Source organism: Telmatherina bonti (assembly GCF_933228915.1).
Source record: "Telmatherina bonti genome assembly, chromosome: 2".
In the NCBI taxonomy this organism is placed as follows: Eukaryota; Metazoa; Chordata; class Actinopteri; order Atheriniformes; family Telmatherinidae; genus Telmatherina; species Telmatherina bonti.
Genome location: NC_136620.1, coordinates 6,319,901 through 6,341,552, shown reverse-complemented (window position 1 = coordinate 6,341,552; position 21,652 = coordinate 6,319,901). Strand labels below are relative to the sequence as shown.

Below are 21,652 nucleotides of genomic sequence, written 5' to 3'. Positions count from 1 at the left end.
ATTTGACAACATGCAGGAAAAATTCCGTTTTCATCAACATAAAAACTTTTGTCTCCGTATCTGGCATTTACAACATAATAAGTTAGTCAAATTTCCTGCTGTTGCATTTACACTGAAACTTCAGATTAAGGTTCATTTGTTGCTTAACGGACCCTGCGATGGACTGGCGAGACTGTCCAGGGTGTACCCTGCCTTTCGCCCAAAGACTACTGGGATAGGCTCCAGCTTCCCCGCAGCCCTTCACTGGACTAAGTGGTCAGGATGATGAATGAATGAATGTTGCTCAACATTATCAAGTCACAGAAAAAGAGCTATACTACCTGAGACCACAGGGGCAGTGTTGAGATGTGTAGCTGACACACAACCAGACAAAAGAACAAACCAGAGGAGAGAAGAAAAAGAAAGGACACAAACAACCAAACAAAAAGAACCCACAGAAGAATAAGTTGAGAACAGCAAAAAAAAGAATTTTTTTTTAAATTGTGCGACGGTTGTAAACAACTCGATAGCAGTGCATTACCGCTACCTACCAAGTAAAAATGTGGAAGTGTACCCTGAATTTGGCACTGCCCACTAGTGGATGAACTTAACAACCACGGTAATGTAAAAAACGCATAGAAGTATGAGAACGACAACATTTGAAACAGGCGCCCACATTTACGTGTGGAGCAGAAATGGGCTGTTACATAGCCAAGAGGCTTCCATGTGGTTAGATGGCAGAAATTTATCCCATTATTCAGGGTCTGAAAAATTAAATCCATGGTGGGAAGCCGACTGGAACATCCAAAGACACAGAAGAAGCTAGCTGTAGCAGCCAAACCGTCAGCTGTAACAGCTGAACCGCTAGCTGTAACAGCAAAGCCGCTAGCTGTAGAAGCCAAACTGCTAGCCATAACAGCCAAGCTGTTAGTTGTAACAGCCGAGCTGCTAGCTGTAGCAGCCAAACTGCTAGTTGTAACAGCCGAGCTGCTAGCTGTAGCAGCCAAACTGCTAGCCATAACAGCCAAGCTGCTAGTTGTAACAGTCGAGCCACCAGCTGTAACACCTGAACAGCTAGCTGTAACAGCCAAACCGCTAGCCGTAGCAGCTAGCCTGTTTGATCTTTCTACCGACACGCAGGTCACATGACGATGAAACTGATAAAGATTAACAGGATGAGGATCATGATGAACATGAAAATGATGATGATGATGATGATGGAGATTAAAATAATGAAGAGGATAAATAATGATGAAGACAAGGTGCATGTTGATGACGAAGATGATAGAAATTAATAGTAAAGATTAAGATAATGACGTTGATGACTAAAAATGACGATGATAAATTTACGATGAAGATAATCGTGAAGATGATGGAGGCTAAAATGATGAAGACGATGATGATGAAGAAGAAGACATAACCTGAAAGTGGTGGACAGCACGCTGGGTAAAGAAACACATTGTTTGGTAAAACTTTATTGACGACAGCTGACTGAACAAACTTTACATTGACAGACGAGACAGGAAGTGATCAGCTGATCGATCGTACAGGTTCTCTGTGGGGCATCAGACCCGATGATGTCACTGAATCTGATGATGTCATCGTTGCATGTGAGCTGAGGAACAGATCACTTCCTGCTGCTGCTGCCGTTTTAGAAAACGTCAAGAAACAAATTACAAAAATAAGATTCTGGATAATCTGAGATCATTTTTACATTCCTCTTCCTCTTAGTCCTCCTCCTCCCGGGTCAGAACCACTCTGCTGATCCAGAGTCAGTTTCTGCTCTCGACTATGATATGAAGGCAACTTTGCAGCTGTTCTGAGGTCGGGTATTTCTCAAGTGTCCATTGGAGCAAACGTCCGACGGCGGACTTGGTCGTGTAGGTGCCGTCGCTCTGGATTCTGTCTGGTCGGATTCGCGAGGTTCCGTGTGAAAGCCGAGGATGGCGGCAATGGAGCGAGGCAGGTCCTGCAGCGGAGAACCAAGTCAGAACCACAGCACTGGAACATATAATCACACAGCTGGAAGGTCTGAGCTGGTTCCAGCTTGTACTGGGAGGAAGGTGTCTGTTGTCTGGCTGCCAACAGGCCCAGCAGGATACTGGTTCCGGTTCTGTTACCTTACCTTACAGCTCTGGATCTGCAGATAGATGCCTTCGGCTTTCTGAAGGATCTCTTCAATGTCCAGCTTCATGGAAAGCTCGTTGATGTGCTGCAACACAAACAGGTCAGGTGTCAAGTCCTGGTTCAGACCCAGACTGAACTGGATCAGCCGGCGGGTCATGTTATCAAAATGCTACACTCCTCTTTTCCTGACTTATTGGGAGTTGTCATGGCGACACAACCCTTCATGACATTGAAAATACCAAGCTGAACCTGAAGTAACCTCAGTCTGACCCTGATCCCGCTCAGAGTCCAGGCTCCTGGTTACCTTCAGGATCTCATTGAAGCCATAGTTCTCCTCCATGATGGTCTGCTTCTCAGAGTCCAGGATGGCACAGCAGACCAGGAGGTGGAAGTTCTGGCAGGGTAGCCCGGTCCACATCACCTGGGGAAAAACCCAACAGCCTGTCAGAACCACTTATTTATAAAAAGTCCAGACCAAAGTGTTGAACAGTAAAAAAAAAAAAGAATGCAAAACAATTAATTTGACAAATTGTGCCAGAGGTCCTGAATAATCGGGACAATTCAGTAGGAACCACTAGAACCAAATAATGAAACCAGTCCATTAAAGCTACAGTAGGTAATGTTGCTCAGAGACATGTTCCTCTGGGTGAAGTGGTTCCTCGTCCTGATAGTAGTCTATACATTCTGTAATCATGAACAATAAGAAATATAGTTAGACCCCTCAGTTTACTGTAAATCTGTAAAAACTCTGACCAATCCAAACGTTTCTTATAAAAAAGCCTTGGATCACGGTGGAATCAATGCTGGGGAGCAAGCAAGATATGAAAGTGGCGCCCTGTCTTGGCTTCTCCCCATAGACTGTATATAAAAAGATGGGCGGAGCCTCAGTGACATCACCTGTAGGTTTCTGAAGAGCTGAATTGAAGCTCGATGGGCGGTTCCTACAGTCGCCATGTTGGCAGCATCATGCATGTCGTCTCGCCCGGAAAATACAAATATGTGCAAAGAGGTGGAGCTGAGAGGGGGGCCGTGAGCGTCATGGCGGATCACTGACATCAAGCGAATTTCAAGCTTTCTGTAGCTAAAAGCTAACCCAGAGATAACGGGAGCTAACCAGCTAACAAAGGTAAGGGGGCTAAAGCTAAGTCACGTTGTTAACCGGCGAAAAACTGCGGGTGCTCTACGTTCTTCTGACTTGAAGCTGGAGATCGGTACCTGTCAATCAAAAGGACAAGCCCCTAACTTGACAAGCCCCTACACAAGCCTCGAACTTGGAGATAAAATTACTTTTAAACGGGCGAGTTGGAAAAAAATTCACTCTCCCCACAGTTGTCATGAAGGTAAACTACTAAACCTAAAAGGGATTTTTGAACCAGGCTGTAAACATGTTTATTTCTGCTGTGAAGTTGGTCTTTTTAACATGGGAGTCTATGGGGATTTGCTCTGTTTTGCAGCCCCTAGTGGATGTTTGTGCACTTCCGCTGCATAGGCTTCACTTTTAACCGCCGGAGGTTGCCGCCTGCTCCTCCCCCTGCCTTGGCTCCTCCCCCTCTGGTTTTGCTCCTTGCGTTATGAACTTTAAAGCAGAACCTCCTGTTTCACACACACAGCTGATGATGTCACTGATCATGTGACGTGGATGAACCAAGCATCTCTCAGACAGGAGTCATGCTCCCGACCCGAACCAGGCCTCCAGAACCTCCAGAACACAGACTGACCTCCCAGAGCCGCAGGACGTCCTGGAAGCTGAGTTCCCTCTTGAACCGGATCAACAGCCAGCGGAAGCAGAAGTACAAGAAACCAGAGTCCTGAGATTCTGAAAGAGGAGAAAACCTTCAAACAGAACCGCCCGAGTTCTGTCCCGGTCAGCTGACATCATCATCATCATCATATACCAAGGTAGTTCCAGAAGGCCAGGTCCAGCAGTCTGAGCAGCGTGCCGAGCTGGATCAGCTGGGTCTTCATCCCTTGCATCTGCTCCTCAAAGTTCTGGTGCTGTAACACACAGTCAGCAGTGTGATGATTATCTGACCCGACCCAAACCCCTTGTGCAGCTCTGGTCCTAAAACTGGACACTGGGGAGGTTCTGACCCACTTCAAAAGCACAAACAAGAACTTTGTAGTCGGGTCTCACCATCTGATCCATGAAGGAGACGAAACACCAGAAAGCATCAACCTCGTTCTCCATGACGAAGAGGATCGGAGACAGCAGGTCACTCATCCCCTGAACATAACCTGAGGAAGGACCAACACCCGGGTCAGTAGCACATGGAACCACAAGGTTCTGATGGGACAGAATCACGTGGTTCTGACAGAATACCTGGGTTCTCATGGAAAATGAGATCTGATGGAATGGAAACCATGAGGATCTAATGGGACAAAACCACAAAGTTCTAACAGGACAGACATTTTCCTGAGTAAGCAGAGCCTCAAAGTTCTGAGGGGGCATTTTTCATGGTTCCGAGGTAACGGAACCATAAGATGGAATCACAAGGTTCTGACAGAAGAGAATGGCAGGGTTCCCATGGCCCGGAACAATGAGATTCTGAACTACATTCTGGAACCACAAAGTTCTAATGGTTTAAAACGACGTGGTTCTGACAAAACAGAACCACAAAGTTCTGAAAGGGCTAAACAAGTCCTCATGGAATAAATTACATGGTTCTGATGTAATGGAACCAGGAGACAGAACCTTGATGTTCTGACATAAAGTCACAAGGTTCTCACATGCTGGAAAAGTGATGTTCTAACATAATAGAACCAAGAGGTTCTGTTGGGATGCAATTACATGGTTCTAATGGCACAGACCCTAGAGGTTCCAATAGGACAGAATTACATGGTTCTAATGGGACAGAACCAAGAGGTTCTAATACGACAGAATTACATGGTTCTAATGGGACAGAACAAAAAGGTTCTAATGGGACAGAAGGGACAGAATTACATGTTCTGATGGAATGGAACCAAAAGGTTCTATTGGGACACAATTACATGGTTCTCATGGAACAGAACTAGGAGGTTCTAGCAGGACAGACTGCAGGGTTTGGATTTAAATTGATCATTTATTTTTTTATTTGAAAATTTTTAAATAATTTTTTTATTTTTTAAATTTTCAGGTTTTAGTTGTTTTTTAAGCTTTGTTACATTTTTTATTTTAGTAAAACACCAGTTTAGTAAACAAATTTACATTTTAGGAAACATGTTTCCAAAATGAGTCCCAGAAGCGATGCAGCGATGACATCATCTTGTAGTTTAGGAACGGATTTGTAGTTCAGCAACAGGCAGGAGATCAGCGGAGGCTTTTGTAAGGTTTCTGATGACGTCTTGCAGCCAGTTGACACGTTCTTCTTCGTGCAGACGTTCTCTAGCACGCCTGCATGAAGAACCCGTTCCCTGTAGTTCAGGGATGGGCCACTCCAGTTCTCGAGCGCCTCAGTCCTGCTGGTGTTGGGAGTTTTCCTGTCGCCAGCCCTGATGGAGTTCCTGTCTTCGAGGAACCGGCGCCGACTTCCCGTGTGTAGCCAGACTACAGATCGTGTGTTTTAACTACAAGATGATGTCATTGCTGCTTCTGTTCTGGTGTTCAGGACGGCAGAAGCTCTGGGAACCACTGGTTCCAGCTGAGAACGGACTCTTCGGGTTCTGAACTGGTTCTGATGGCCTGTCTCACTCACCCAGGTCAAAGTCATACATGCAGTAGGTCATCAGGATGTCGTGCAACAGAACCAGACCCGGGTTGTCGATGCCTTCGTAGAACCGGTTGGTTCTGTCTGTTCGGTTAACATCTTTCTCTGAAACCAGCGACAGGCAGTAGTCAGAGCCATCTTCATCATCGTCATCATCACACAGGTTTTAACTTCCAGGTGACAAGACCCGTTAACGCATCAGACCCTCTGGGTTCTGGATCATCAGCCCCAGAACATGTGACCCATCGGATCTGCGGGACCCCGATCCGGTGTTGGGTCAATAAGCATGCGCTCTGATTGATGATGTCATCATTCAGTAATCTTTACAGTGATGATGATGAAGAAGTGACGAAGGCTCCTCACCAATCAGACTCCGGTAGTCCCTCAGTCTGGAGTTCCTCTTCTCCTGCTCCTCGCTCACCGATTTCCACTGCAGCTTCATCCTGAAGTATTCATCACTGTTGGCAGGCACACGCAAACCTGGTTACCATGGCAACGGCTGTTCGTCCAGGGAACACCTGAACATCTCTTCCTCATAAAGATTCACCAGACAGGAGACCTGACCGACCTGAGAGGCAGCGTTCTGTTCGGTGTGTGTGTGTGAGGCGTGTTACATGCTGCATGTAACACGCCATGGGTGTGTGTGAGTTGGCTTTCGTACGTTTTGGACCTCTGCAGAGACTTCCTGTCCTCCAGCGTGCTGTCCCAGGGAAAGTATCCCAGCAGGAACTTCCAGGCGTCCTTCCTCATCATGTGACAGAGACCCTGCAGGAGACGCACGTTCACTCAAACTTTATTTATAAAACCCGTTTTTCACCCGATGAAATGCAACTCATCCTGCCGTTATCGCTAAAACTTTGTTGTAGGATCTCCGTCCTCTTTCTCCGGTCGTTTACTGATACCAGCCGTCATTAAAGAGCCGTTTCATATCACTGGAAATCACTGAGTCGACCCAACTGGAAGTCAATGTGGCGCCGCTCGCATATAATAAGGTGAATACAGGACATAAACACGTACACACACACACACAAACACGTACAGACACACATAAACACGTACAGACACACAAACACATACAGACACACATAAACACGTACACACACACATAAACACGTACACACACACACATATACACGTACACACACACATAAACACGTACACACACACATAAACACATACACACACACATAAACACGTACAGACACACACAAACACGTACAGACACACACAAACACGTACGCACACACAAACACGTACAGACACACAAACACGTACGCACACACATAAACACGTACGCACACACATAAACACGTACAGACACACATAAACACGTACACACACACAAACACGTACAGACACACAAACACGTACAGACACACAAACACGTACGCACACACATAAACACGTACAGACACACATAAACACGTACACACACACATAAACACGTACACACACACAAACACGTACACACACACATAAACACGTACAGACACACATAAACACGTACACACACACATAAACACGTACAGACACACATAAACACGTACAGACACACATAAACACGTACAGACACACATAAACACGTACAGACACACATAAACACGTACAGACACACATAAACACATACACACACACATAAACACGTACAGACACACATAAACACGTACAGACACACATAAACACGTACACACACACATAAACACGTACAGACACACATAAACACGTACAGACACACATAAACACGTACACACACACATAAACACGTACACACACACATAAACACGTACACACACACATAAACACGTACACACACACATAAACACGTACACACACACATAAACACGTACAGACACACATAAACACGTACACACACACATAAACACGTACAGACACACATAAACACGTACAGACACACATAAACACGTACAGACACACATAAACACGTACAGACACACATAAACACGTACACACACATAAACACGTACAGACACACATAAACACGTACAGACACACATAAACACGTACAGACACACATAAACACGTACACACAAACATAAACACGTACGCACACACATAAAGACGTACAGACACACATAAACACGTACAGACACACATAAACACGTACAGACACACATAAACACGTACACACACACATAAACACGTACACACACACATAAACACGTACAGACACACATAAACACGTACAGACACACATAAACACGTACACACACACATAAACACATACACACAAACATAAACACGTACGCACACACATAAAGACGTACACACACACATAAACACGTACAGACACACATAAACACGTACAGACACACATAAACACGTACAGACACACATAAACACGTACACACACACATAAACACGTACAGACACACATAAACACGTACAGACACACATAAACACGTACAGACACACATAAACACGTACAGACACACATAAACACGTACACACACACATAAACACGGACAGACACACATAAACACGTACAGACACACATAAACACGTACAGACACACAAACACGTACAGACACACATAAACACATACACACACACATAAACACGTACACACACACATAAACACGTACAGACACACATAAACACGTACAGACACACATAAACACGTACACACAAACATAAACACGTACGCACACACATAAAGACGTACAGACACACATAAACACGTACGCACACACATAAAGACGTACACACACACATAAACACGTACAGACACACATAAACACGTACAGACACACATAAACACGTACAGACACACATAAACACGTACAGACACACATAAACACGTACACACACACATATACACGTACAGACACACATAAACACGTACGCACACACATAAACACGTACGCACACACATAAAGACGTACACACACACACATAAAGACGTACAGACACACATAAAGACGTACAGACACACATAAACACGTACGCACACACATAAAGACGTACAGACACACATAAACACGTACACACACACATAAAGACGTACACACACACATAAACACGTACAGACACACAAACACGTACACACACACATAAACACGTACAGACACACATAAACACGTACACACACACATAAACACGTACAGACACACATAAACACGTACGCACACACATAAAGACGTACACACACACATAAACACGTACACACACACATAAACACGTACACACACACATAAACACATACACACACACAAACACGTACAGACACACATAAACACGTACAGACACACATAAACACGTACACACACACATAAACACGTACAGACACACATAAACACGTACAGACACACATAAACACGTACAGACACACATAAAGACGTACAGACACACATAAACACGTACGCACACACATAAAGACGTACGCACACACATAAACACATACACACACACAAACACGTACAGACACACATAAACACGTACAGACACACATAAACACGTACACACACACATAAACACGTACAGACACACATAAACACGTACAGACACACATAAACACGTACAGACACACATAAAGACGTACACACACACATAAACACGTACAGACACACATAAACACGTACAGACACACATAAACACGTACAGACACACATAAACACGTACAGACACACATAAACACGTACGCACACACATAAAGACGTACAGACACACATAAACACGTACGCACACACATAAAGACGTACACACACACATAAACACGTACAGACACACATAAACACGTACAGACACACATAAACACGTACAGACACACATAAACACGTACAGACACACATAAACACGTACAGACACACATAAACACGTACACACACACATATACACGTACAGACACACATAAACACGTACGCACACACATAAACACGTACGCACACACATAAAGACGTACACACACACACATAAAGACGTACAGACACACATAAAGACGTACAGACACACATAAACACGTACGCACACACATAAAGACGTACAGACACACATAAACACGTACACACACACATAAAGACGTACACACACACATAAACACGTACAGACACACAAACACGTACACACACACATAAACACGTACAGACACACATAAACACGTACACACACACATAAACACGTACAGACACACATAAACACGTACGCACACACATAAAGACGTACACACACACATAAACACGTACACACACACATAAACACGTACACACACACATAAACACATACACACACACAAACACGTACAGACACACATAAACACGTACAGACACACATAAACACGTACACACACACATAAACACGTACAGACACACATAAACACGTACAGACACACATAAACACGTACAGACACACATAAAGACGTACAGACACACATAAACACGTACGCACACACATAAAGACGTACGCACACACATAAACACATACACACACACAAACACGTACAGACACACATAAACACGTACAGACACACATAAACACGTACACACACACATAAACACGTACAGACACACATAAACACGTACAGACACACATAAACACGTACAGACACACATAAAGACGTACACACACACATAAACACGTACAGACACACATAAACACGTACAGACACACATAAACACGTACAGACACACATAAAGACGTACAGACACACATAAACACGTACGCACACACATAAACACGTACGCACACACATAAACACATACACACACACAAACACGTACAGACACACATAAACACGTACAGACACACATAAACACGTACACACACACATAAACACGTACAGACACACATAAACACGTACAGACACACATAAACACGTACAGACACACATAAAGACGTACAGACACACATAAACACGTACGCACACACATAAAGACGTACAGACACACATAAACACGTACGCACACACATAAAGACGTACACACACACATAAACACGTACACACACACATAAACACGTACAGACACACATAAACATGTACGCACACACATAAAGACGTACGCACACACATAAACACGTACAGACACACATAAACACGTACGCACACACATAAAGACGTACGCACACACATAAACACGTACACACACACATAAAGACGTACACACACACATAAAGACGTACACACACACATAAAGACGTACACACACACATAAAGACGTACACACACACAGAAACACGTACACACACACATAAACACGTACACACACACATAAACACGTACAGACACACATAAACACGTACGCACACACATAAACACGTACACACACACATAAACACGTACAGACACACATAAACACATACACACACACATAAACACGTACGCACACACATAAAGACGTACACACACACATAAACACGTACACACACACATAAACACGTACACACACACATAAACACGTACACACACACATAAACACGTACAGACACACATAAACACGTACACACACACATAAACACGTACAGACACACATAAACACGTACAGACACACATAAACACGTACACACACACATAAACACGTACAGACACACATAAACACGTACAGACACACATAAAAATGAAAGACAAAACTAAAAAAGTATTTCAAAATGATTTAAAACTTAAAAATAAAATCATTAAAAAATAAATAAAATTGAAAAAAATAAAAAAAAATCAAATTATTAAAAATCAAAATTATAGTCTATAAAACTTAATTTAAAAGTTTTATTCAAAAGACGAGTCTAAAATATTCTCTAGACCATATCATTCCTCCCAGCTTCCACCGGGTCTTCTGGAAGTTTCCACAGGTGAGGACGTAAAAGCTAAAGACGTGTCTCCACCTTAGATAAACTGGAAGATCTGGTGAATCTGGAAGGTTCGCGAACTAAAAGCAGGTGAGAAAAACATTTTGGACGAAGACATTTAAAAGCTTCTAAAACTGAAGTGTTTTTAAATCCATCGTTTGCTTTCTGTGTAAATCTTTGTTGTTTATATTGATGTTGTTTATGAGGAACTGCTGACTCACTCCTTTAAAGATGGCATGTTTAAGCTGTGCAACGTTGATCATCCTCCCCTCTGGGTCCTGATGTTTGGTCCAGTCGTCTACAGACAGCGGCTCACCGCGGATCACCCATGGTCTCGCCCCCAGGTCGGTCTGGATTAGGAAAAACATCACAGCTGTTTTGTGTATGTGTGTGTTTATGTGCATGTGTGTTACATGGCAACAGGAAGACCGACTTACTCTTGTAATGACCTCAAAGCCGGGCTCCTCCTGCTGGTTGATCTCCAGACCGGGGATGACTTCGCCCAGCAGGTCGGCCACCTCCTCTGGGGGGCGCTGGTGCTGCTCCTCTGGCCCCCGTAGAGCGTCAAAGATGTAGTTGGTAACTTTGGAGAATCCGCCCAAAGTGGTCACATACGGGTCTCGTCTGAACTTCTGTCGAAATAAAAACAGAATGGTGGACTCCATCAACCAGTCATACAGGGAAAATCCACCAGATAAACCAGTTTAAAGGACAGACAGATTCTTCTGTCCAGTTTACATCGAAGTAAAAAGTTTTATTCTACTTGATTATTTTATTATGTACTTTTCTTTTTATCTTAAATACCATCTAATTATTCTGTTTCTCTTGTTTTGTTTTGCATCATTTTCATGATAGTTTTATTAGTTTCTGCTCTAGTTTATTCTGTTTTTAAGTTTCTTCGTCTTTTTTTAGGATCCTTCATGCCATGAGCCTTGGCAACCTGCCTGGTTGCCAAGGCTGTTGCCATGGAGATAGCCCTGTTTGTGGAGGCTGGGTCCTGCAGTGCAGCCTTATGGCTGCCGTGTGGACATGGCCTGGCTTGGATGCTCTTTGGATGCTATTTATAATAATATATAAATTTTCTGTTAGAGAGACAGAAGCTGAGGTTGGAGTTCAGTGGGGGTGTGATGAGTTTGTGTGATGAAATTAAATGTGCCAGGTTTGTGAAGGCTGTTTTTTGTTTTTAATTTGCTAAATGTTTTCTTTTATTGAAGCACTTTGTATTCTTTTTGGTATGAAGAGAGATTTATACGCCTTTTATTTCAAGTACATTGAACTGATTCAGGACTAAAAGAGCCTCCTAGGACCAGAGTTAAGACTATATGCCACGACTTGTGATTCCCCAGCTTCTATTCTATTCTATTCTATTCTATTCTATTCTACAGTCATTTAGCAGACACTTTAATCCAAAGGGACTTACATATGAGAGTGAGAACAACACAAGAAGAAAAAAAACAAACAGTAGAGGACGGCACCATAAAAATCGTAGCGGATCGAATCGGGACAAAAGTCGTCACAGTCCCACTATTTAATCAGCGCATCGAGATGAAACAGGAAAATTCATCATTAATGATAAAGACAATTATGTTTTATTATAATTAAAGGACAGAAACACAGCTATAAAGTGCGGCTGGAAGCTCTGGACACTTTAGGGAGACAGACCGGACCGTCCCCCTAAAGTGTCCAGGCGGCAAACGGAAAACAGCAGAGCTAGCAGCTAGCCTAGCCACTAGCCTAGCAGTTAGCCTAGTAGTTAGCCTAGCAGCTACTGTTACTGAGCGTGAGATTTACTGATCGGGTCTGAAGGCAGCATTTGGAAACATTCTGGTTGTTATGGACATGAGAACAGACGAGACCTGGACAAGACCTCCTGCATACGGAAGCTGTTAAAATAAAAAAGTCTAACAGTAAAACTACAAACGTGACAGCAGCTCCGTTCAGCCCAGTAGGAGGAACTAGTTGGTCTAACGCATTTTCCTGAAGATTCCAGGGAAACATTTAAAGACAATATGAAAATTTGTTTGATATGTGACGGATTTAATTATGGTTCCACATAAATAAAAAGACAGTGCAGATTAATCTGTGTCGTTACTTAAAGGATCCTGAATGGAGTAAAAAGCCGTATAAAGAAGCAACAAAGTGAGAAAACTTTTCAGTGGAAAAATAAAAGATGCATGAAAATCCTGATAATCGTTTAATAATCAAACCGCAGCACCTGAATCACGACAGGTACAGACTAGTCTCTCCCATGTGTGTTCTTACATGGACGAGTCCGAAGTTGTGGTCGTCCAGCAGGTTCTCGAAGGACTGGGACAGAGCTTTGTTTGGATTGCTGACCAGCAGGCATGTTTCATCGTCTGGACACCTGCAGGAAACAGGAAGCAGATCTGTGACTTCTGTGTCTGAAAGGTGGCGAGCAGCTGCTTTCTGTCCCTCTGTGGTCTGACTGAGACGTGTGAGCAGATTTACTCTCCGCCAGCACGGCTTCCTGATCCCAGCTTTCATTACGAGTTGCCGATAAGAACTTTAATAACATGAGAGAATAATCTCGCTGCATCTTCGCCTCGCTGCAGAAATGTGGCAGGAATTAGCATCTAAATGATCCGCCTCTGCGGCGGCTCGGGAAACAAAGTGATTCTGAGATTTTGTCTCCAGTTCGCTCACTGAGTCTGACGAGCTAACAGAAACTCGGACAGCTCACGTGGAACGTCTGGAGTGACGGCTAACCGGTTAGTTTAGGTCAGGACACGTTTACATGCGTGTGTGGACATATATGTGGATCATGTCAGGATGAAAGGATGAGGGTGAAGGAGACTTTTTGTTCTGGTTCTGCAGGAGGTTTATTTTTGTAACGTTCTGCGGGTACTCACTCTGTGAGCAGGGAGAACCTCCTCAGGCTGTCCAGGAACTCTCTGCTGCCGCCCTGGTGGAAGTGAAGTGCAGGCAGAGAGACGGAGGACTCCTTCAGCTGGAGGATGAGGAAGGTCCAACCTTCCTCCTTCACCGTGATGGACCTGAGGTCGCTGATGCTGACGGAGAACGCCCAGCGGCTCCGTTCATGGCTGTGATTCAGAAAGCCTGAAGGACAGGATGCAGTCAGACACACATGGTGGCACTCAGGCGAGTCAGCAACCTGCGGCGAGTCGGAGACCTGCGGCGAGTCGGAGACCTGCGGCGAGTCGGAGACCTGCGGCGAGTCGGAGACCTGCGGCGAGTCGGCGACCTGCGGCGAGTCGGCGACCTGCGGCGAGTCGGCGACCTGCGGCGAGTCAGGGACCTGCGGCGAGTCAGGGACCTGCGGCGAGTCAGGGACCTGCGGCGAGTCAGACCTGCGGCGAGTCAGGGACCTGCGGCGAGTCAGGGACCTGCGGCGAGTCAGAGACCTGCGGCGAGTCAGAGACCTGCGGCGAGTCAGAGACCTGCGGCGAGTCAGAGACCTGCGGCGAGTCAGAGACCTGCGGCGAGTCGGCGACCTGCGGCGAGTCGGGGACCTGCGGCGAGTCGGGGACCTGCGGCGAGTCGGGGACCTGCGGCGAGTCGGGGACCTGCGGCGAGTCGGGGACCTGCGGCGAGTCGGGGACCTGCGGCGAGTCGGGGACCTGCGGCGAGTCGGGGACCTGCGGCGAGTCGGGGACCTGCGGCGAGTCAGAGACCTGCGGCGAGTCAGAGACCTGCGGCGAGTCAGAGACCTGCGGCGAGTCGGAGACCTGCGGCGAGTCGGAGACCTGCGGCGAGTCGGCGACCTGCGGCGAGTCGGGGACCTGCGGCGAGTCGGGGACCTGCGGCGAGTCGGGGACCTGCGGCGAGTCGGGGACCTGCGGCGAGTCGGGGACCTGCGGCGAGTCGGGGACCTGCGGCGAGTCAGAGACCTGCGGCGAGTCAGAGACCTGCGGCGAGTCAGAGACCTGCGGCGAGTCAGAGACCTGCGGCGAGTCGGAGACCTGCGGCGAGTCGGCGACCTGCGGCGAGTCGGGGACCTGCGGCGAGTCGGGGACCTGCGGCGAGTCGGGGACCTGCGGCGAGTCGGGGACCTGCGGCGAGTCGGGGACCTGCGGCGAGTCGGGGACCTGCGGCGAGTCGGGGACCTGCGGCGAGTCGGGGACCTGCGGCGAGTCGGGGACCTGCGGCGAGTCGGGGACCTGCGGCGAGTCGGGGACCTGCGGCGAGTCGGAGACCTGCGGCGAGTCGGAGACCTGCGGCGAGTCGGAGACCTGCGGCGAGTCAGACCTGCGGCGAGTCAGACCTGCGGCGAGTCAGAGACCTGCGGCGAGTCAGAGACCTGCGGCGAGTCAGAGACCTGCGGCGAGTCAGAGACCTGCGGCGAGTCAGCGACCTGCGGCGAGTCAGAGACCTGCGGCGAGTCAGAGACCTGCGGCGAGTCAGCGACCTGCGGCGAGTCAGCGACCTGCGGCGAGTCAGGGACCTGCGGCGAGTCAGGGACCTGCGGCGAGTCAGGGACCTGCGGCGAGTCAGGGACCTGCGGCGAGTCAGAGACCTGCGGCGAGTCAGAGACCTGCGGCGAGTCAGACCTGCGGCGAGTCAGACCTGCGGCGAGTCGGCGACCTGCGGCGAGTCGGCGACCTGCGGCGTGTCGGCGACCTGCGGCGTGTCGGCGACCTGCGGCGAGTCGGCGACCTGCGGCGAGTCAGGGACCTGCGGCGAGTCAGGGACCTGCGGCGAGTCAGGGACCTGCGGCGAGTCAGGGACCTGCGGCGAGTCAGAGACCTGCGGCGAGTCAGCGACCTGCGGCGAGTCAGCGACCTGCGGCGAGTCAGCGACCTGCGGCGAGTCAGAGACCTGCGGCGAGTCAGAGACCTGCAGCGACATGTGAGTCAACGATCTGCGTCGACTCAGCGACCTCCGGCGAGTCAGAGACCTGCAGCGACATGTGAGTCAACGATCTGCGTCGACTCAGCGACCTCCGGCGAGTCAGAGACCTGCGGCGAGTCAGCAACCTGCGGCGACATGCGAGTCAGCGACCTGCTGCGAGTCAGCAACCTGCAGCGAGTCAGCAACCTGCAGCGAGTCAGCAACATGCAGCGAGTCAGCGGCATGCAGCAAGTCAGCGACCTGCAGCAAGTCCGCAACAGGCGAATCTTCGACAGGCCAGTCAGCAACCTCCTGCGAGTCAGCGACCTGCAGTGAGTCAGCGACCTGCAGCAAGTCAGAGACCTGCAGCGAGTCAGAGACCTGCAGCGAGTCAGAGACCTGCAGCGAGTCAGCGAAATGTGGCGACATGCGAGTCAGCGACCTGAAGCGAGTCAGCGACCTGCGGCGAGTCAGCGACCTGCGGCGAGTCAGAGACCTGCAGCGAGTCAGAGACCTGCAGCAAGTCAGCAACCTGTAGCGAGTCAGCGACCTGTGGCGAGTCAACGATCTGCAGCGACATGCGAGTCAGCAACCTGCGGCGAGTCAGAGACCTGCGGCGAGTCAGCGACCTGCTGTGAGTCAGCGACATGCACCGAGTCAGCGACATGCAGCAAGTCAGCAACAGGCGAGTCTTCAACAGGTGAGTCAGCAAGCTGCTGTGAGTCGGCGACCTGCGGCGAGTCGGCGACCTGTGGCGAGTCGGCGACCTGCGGCGAGTCGGCGACCTGCGGCGAGTCGGAGACCTGCGGCGAGTCGGAGACCTGCGGCGAGTCGGAGACCTGCGGCGAGTAGGAGACCTGCGGCGAGTAGGAGACCTGCGGCGAGTAGGAGACCTGCGGCGAGTAGGAGACCTGCGGGACGTCAGCGACCTGCGGCGAGTCAACGATCTGCAGCGACATGCGAGTCAGCGACATGCGGCGAGTCAGAGACCTGCAGCAAGTCAGAGACCTGCAGCAAGTCAGAGACCTGCAGCAAGTCAGCAACCTGTAGCGAGTCAGCAACCTGCAGCGAGTCAGCAACCTGCAGCGAGTCAGCAACATGCAGCGAGTCAGCGGCATGCAGCAAGTCAGCGACCTGCAGCAAGTCCGCAACAGGCGAATCTTCGACAGGCCAGTCAGCAACCTCCTGCGAGTCAGCGACCTGCAGTGAGTCAGCGACCTGCAGCAAGTCAGAGACCTGCAGCGAGTCAGAGACCTGCAGCGAGTCAGAGACCTGCAGCGAGTCAGCGAAATGTGGCGACATGCGAGTCAGCGACCTGAAGCGAGTCAGCGACCTGCGGCGAGTCAGCGACCTGCGGCGAGTCAGAGACCTGCAGCGAGTCAGAGACCTGCAGCAAGTCAGCAACCTGTAGCGAGTCAGCGACCTGTGGCGAGTCAACGATCTGCAGCGACATGCGAGTCAGCAACCTGCGGCGAGTCAGAGACCTGCGGCGAGTCAGCGACCTGCTGTGAGTCAGCGACATGCACCGAGTCAGCGACATGCAGCAAGTCAGCAACAGGCGAGTCTTCAACAGGTGAGTCAGCAAGCTGCTGTGAGTCAGCGACCTGCGGCGAGTCGGCGACCTGCGGCGAGTCGGCGACCTGCGGCGAGTCGGAGACCTGCGGCGAGTCGGAGACCTGCGGCGAGTCGGAGACCTGCGGCGAGTCGGAGACCTGCGGCGAGTCGGAGACCTGCGGCGAGTAGGAGACCTGCGGCGAGTAGGAGACCTGCGGCGAGTAGGAGACCTGCGGGACGTCAGCGACCTGCGGCGAGTCAACGATCTGCAGCGACATGCGAGTCAGCGACATGCGGCGAGTCAGAGACCTGCAGCAAGTCAGAGACCTGCAGCAAGTCAGAGACCTGCAGCAAGTCAGCAACCTGTAGCGAGTCAGCGACCTGCTGTGAGTCAGCGACCTGCTGTGTGTCAGCGACCTGCTGTGAGTCAGCGACCTGCTGTGAGCCAGCGACATGCACCGAGTCAGCGACATGCACCGAGTCAGCGACATGCACCGAGTCAGCAACAGGCGAGTCTTCGACAGGTGAGTCAGCGAGCTGCTGTGAGTCAGCGACCTGCAGCAAGTCAGCGACCTGCAGCAAGTCAGCAACAGGCGAGTCTTCGACAGGTGAGTCAGCGAGCTGCATTCTGGAAACCCAACCCTCCTACAGATGGAGGACGATCATCCAGACCGTTTCTCAATAAGTCTGTATAAACTGTCAGTTAACAGATGGTCGTTTCCTGGTAAATCTGAAGATTCACTGAGTGAGAAGATGAACCCTGACATAACAACTGGGACTCAGCAGAGACCGTCTGACGGACTCAGCAGAGAACCAGTGTTGTTGGGTTTATATTGGTTTTTTTTAGAATAAGTGGTCTCCCCCTTGCTACTACAGCTTGGTTCTGGCGCCCCATGCTGGACTAATGCCGCATATTTTCTTGAACAAGTGCAACCAAGAGCAGCAGGTGTAAGTGATGTTTGTGGGGTTGATGTTGGTTCAGATCCTGGTCTGGTCTGTGCTGGGTCCATGTACAAGGTTGCATGTGCTCAGTAAAGACAACAAAACAGTAGGAAGTAAAAACTCACCCTCTCCGTTGGTGGAGGCTTTCTTCCTGAAGGAAACAGCATTCACCATGTCCCACTCTGTCTCGTAGCTCTGCTGGGTCTCTAGCAGCTGGTGGGACTGGGTCTTCTCCCTCGGACACTGGGCCCACTCCATGACCGAGCTGGAGTCCTGATTTAACGCATGACATCAGAGCAGTCAGGTCACGTGACCAAACCCTGATGAGCTATTCTGAACTCAGTCACACCATCAGTCCATTAAACTCCAAGTTACAAAATCAGGTGGACGAGCTCAGACAAACCTTTCCAGCACACAGCATGTTGGACGGATCCACGGTGTCCTCGAGAGGTCTGAACTCCACCAACATGTCCGCATCCTGAAAAACAGGAGCTTACAATCACCTTCCTTATCAGTGTCCACATGAGTTACACCAATCTGCACAGTCTGAGTAATGACTTATTCCTGTTTGTTAGCCTTATGAGTTATTCCTGTTCACATTAGTCTGACTGAGTTATTACTGTTTACGTTAGTCTGATTAAAGAGTTATTTCTATGTGAGTCTAATTCATGGGTTATTCCTCTTTACGTCAGTCCTATTAATGGATTATTCCTGTTAATTTTACAAGTTGGTCTGAGGAATGACTCCTTCCTTTTCCTGTATCATGTTTTTCTTAACATGCTGTGTCTCCAGAGGTCTTTATTGATCCACCTCATTCTATTCCTGATTACGTTAATGATTTTAATCGGAAGACACTGTAATCCAGGCAGTGTTCCACTCAGACGGAGCTCTTCATCAGTTTTCCGTAGATGAAAAGTGAAGGACAGTCAAGTTCACTAATGTTGATCTCATCGTGACATTTGCAGCCATGGCAGCTGGCGGTCTCGTACCTTGTCGACAATCCGAAGGGACCCAGAAACCAGCAAGTCCTGCTCGACGCCGCCTTCATCGATATTTGGATGTACAAAGACTCCCTCGTGTTCAAAGATCACCTGTGAGTAGAACACACAGCACATTCAGCATGTTGGTGTACGACCTGGTTCTGTCAGCAAACACAGACCCAGGATCAGAGTCGGTACACGACCCAGTTCAACTGAGCCAGAAGCTACGCAGACCTGGACCAGGACGAACAAAACCGGAACAGACTTTCATCAGGAAAAAAAGGGGTTAATAATAACAACAAACCAAAGTTAAACTGGAAGAAATCAAAACTTAACAGAAAACAAAGTTTAAAGAAGCCAAAACCAAGTTTAACAAGAAAGAAAAATTCGGAATTAAACGGGAATAGACCAGACTTTAACGATTAAAAATAAAAATAAAAGCTCATTTTAAAGGAACAACGTTGAACAGAAAAAACTTCGTTTAAGGGACCAAAACAGAGATTTACCAGGAACAAAACAGAGATTTACCAGGAACAAAACAGAGATTTACCAGGAACAAAACAGAGATTTAACAGGAACAAAACAGAGATTTAACACAAACAAAACAGAGATTTAACAGGAACAAAACAGAGATTTAACAGGAACAAAACAGAGATTTAACAGGAACAAAACAGAGATTTAACACAAACAAAACAGAGATTTAACAGGAACAAAACAGAGATTTAACACAAACAAAACAGAGATTTAACACAAACAAAACAGAGATTTAACAGGAACAAAAAAAATTAACAAGAACAAAACGGAGTTTGACAATAGAGATTTACCAGGAACAAACGAAAGTTAAACAGGAAAAAACCGGAACTACATGTGAATATCTGAACTTTGTTGGCTGCCAGCTGGCGATAACTTCTGACAGAACCAACCGAACTGGGGCAGAACCCTTTAGAGGAACCGACCCGGTTCGGACAGTGTTTAGAGAAACCGACCCGGTTCGGACAGTGTTTAGAGAAACCGACCCGGTTTGGACAGTGTTGAGAGAAACCGACCTGGTTCGGACAGTGTTTAGAGGAAGCGACCCGGTTCGGACAGCTGTGACTTGCTGAGGGTCAATCTGCTGACGTCACAACCACAACATGTCACTGGTAGCTGTTAGCTGTTAGCTTTTGGCCCCGGAACCCCGCGTGGAGCGGCTTCCTGCAGCCAGTAGCCCGGGACGTGTCCACCGCAGATGGACCAGACGGAACCGAACCGCAGCTCCACCTCCAGTCTCTGCCTCTGTGAAGCGGTGTGGATGTTCGGGCTAAGAGCTACCTGCTAACCCCCCAGAAGCGCTGCGGAACCGGAAGTAACCGGACCGCCGCTGCGACCTGGTTCTGGTCCGAGTTCAAATAGCGGGTCGAGTCCGGCTCTGGACCGCAGAACCGAGAAACGAATAATTGTTTTTACCTTCAACACGGACTCCGCCGCCATCTCTCCTGATCTCACTGCGCGTGACGACGGCACGTCACGTGACCAGTATTTACCAAAACAAAGCTGACAGGTCAGCTTCCGGGCACGGAAAGTCTACGTCACTTCCTGTGTAAAATCATAAATTATATTCAGTTAAAGTCATCTGTCTTTTTTAATGAATATGTTTAAAGTAATGAAACAAAATGCTTTGTGTTTGTTCACCTGGGCCAGTTCCAGAAAGGAGGTTCAACAGAAACTGGGTTTACTGGTCTCATTTATAAACGCTGCGCAAAACGGGCCCTGAAACTAGCGTACGCAGCTTTGAAACTGGCGTAC

General features: G+C 48.1%; 1 protein-coding gene across 2 annotated transcripts; it reads right to left on the bottom strand.

Annotated features, from left to right (window-relative positions):
* Positions 1–1,446: 1,446 nt before the first annotated feature.
* tbc1d15 (TBC1 domain family, member 15) lies at positions 1,447–21,385 on the bottom strand. Of its 2 annotated transcripts, XM_079246776.1 has the most exons (17): positions 21,314–21,385; positions 19,877–19,978; positions 19,291–19,365; positions 19,013–19,160; positions 14,453–14,660; positions 13,845–13,947; positions 12,020–12,214; positions 11,804–11,932; positions 6,451–6,554; positions 6,153–6,247; positions 5,778–5,894; positions 4,241–4,341; positions 4,002–4,101; positions 3,825–3,922; positions 2,411–2,527; positions 2,105–2,191; positions 1,447–1,948 (listed from the first exon to the last, which is right to left on the bottom strand). In XM_079246776.1, exons 1-17 carry the CDS (start codon positions 21,335–21,337, stop codon positions 1,769–1,771), a joined length of 1,983 nt encoding a protein of 660 aa, XP_079102902.1. In that variant the 5' UTR covers positions 21,338–21,385; the 3' UTR covers positions 1,447–1,768. The 2 variants fall into 2 exon arrangements, with proteins under 2 accessions (XP_079102902.1, XP_079102903.1); XM_079246777.1 differs by lacking the exon at positions 5,778–5,894.
* Between the last annotated feature and the right edge of the window lie 267 nt (positions 21,386–21,652).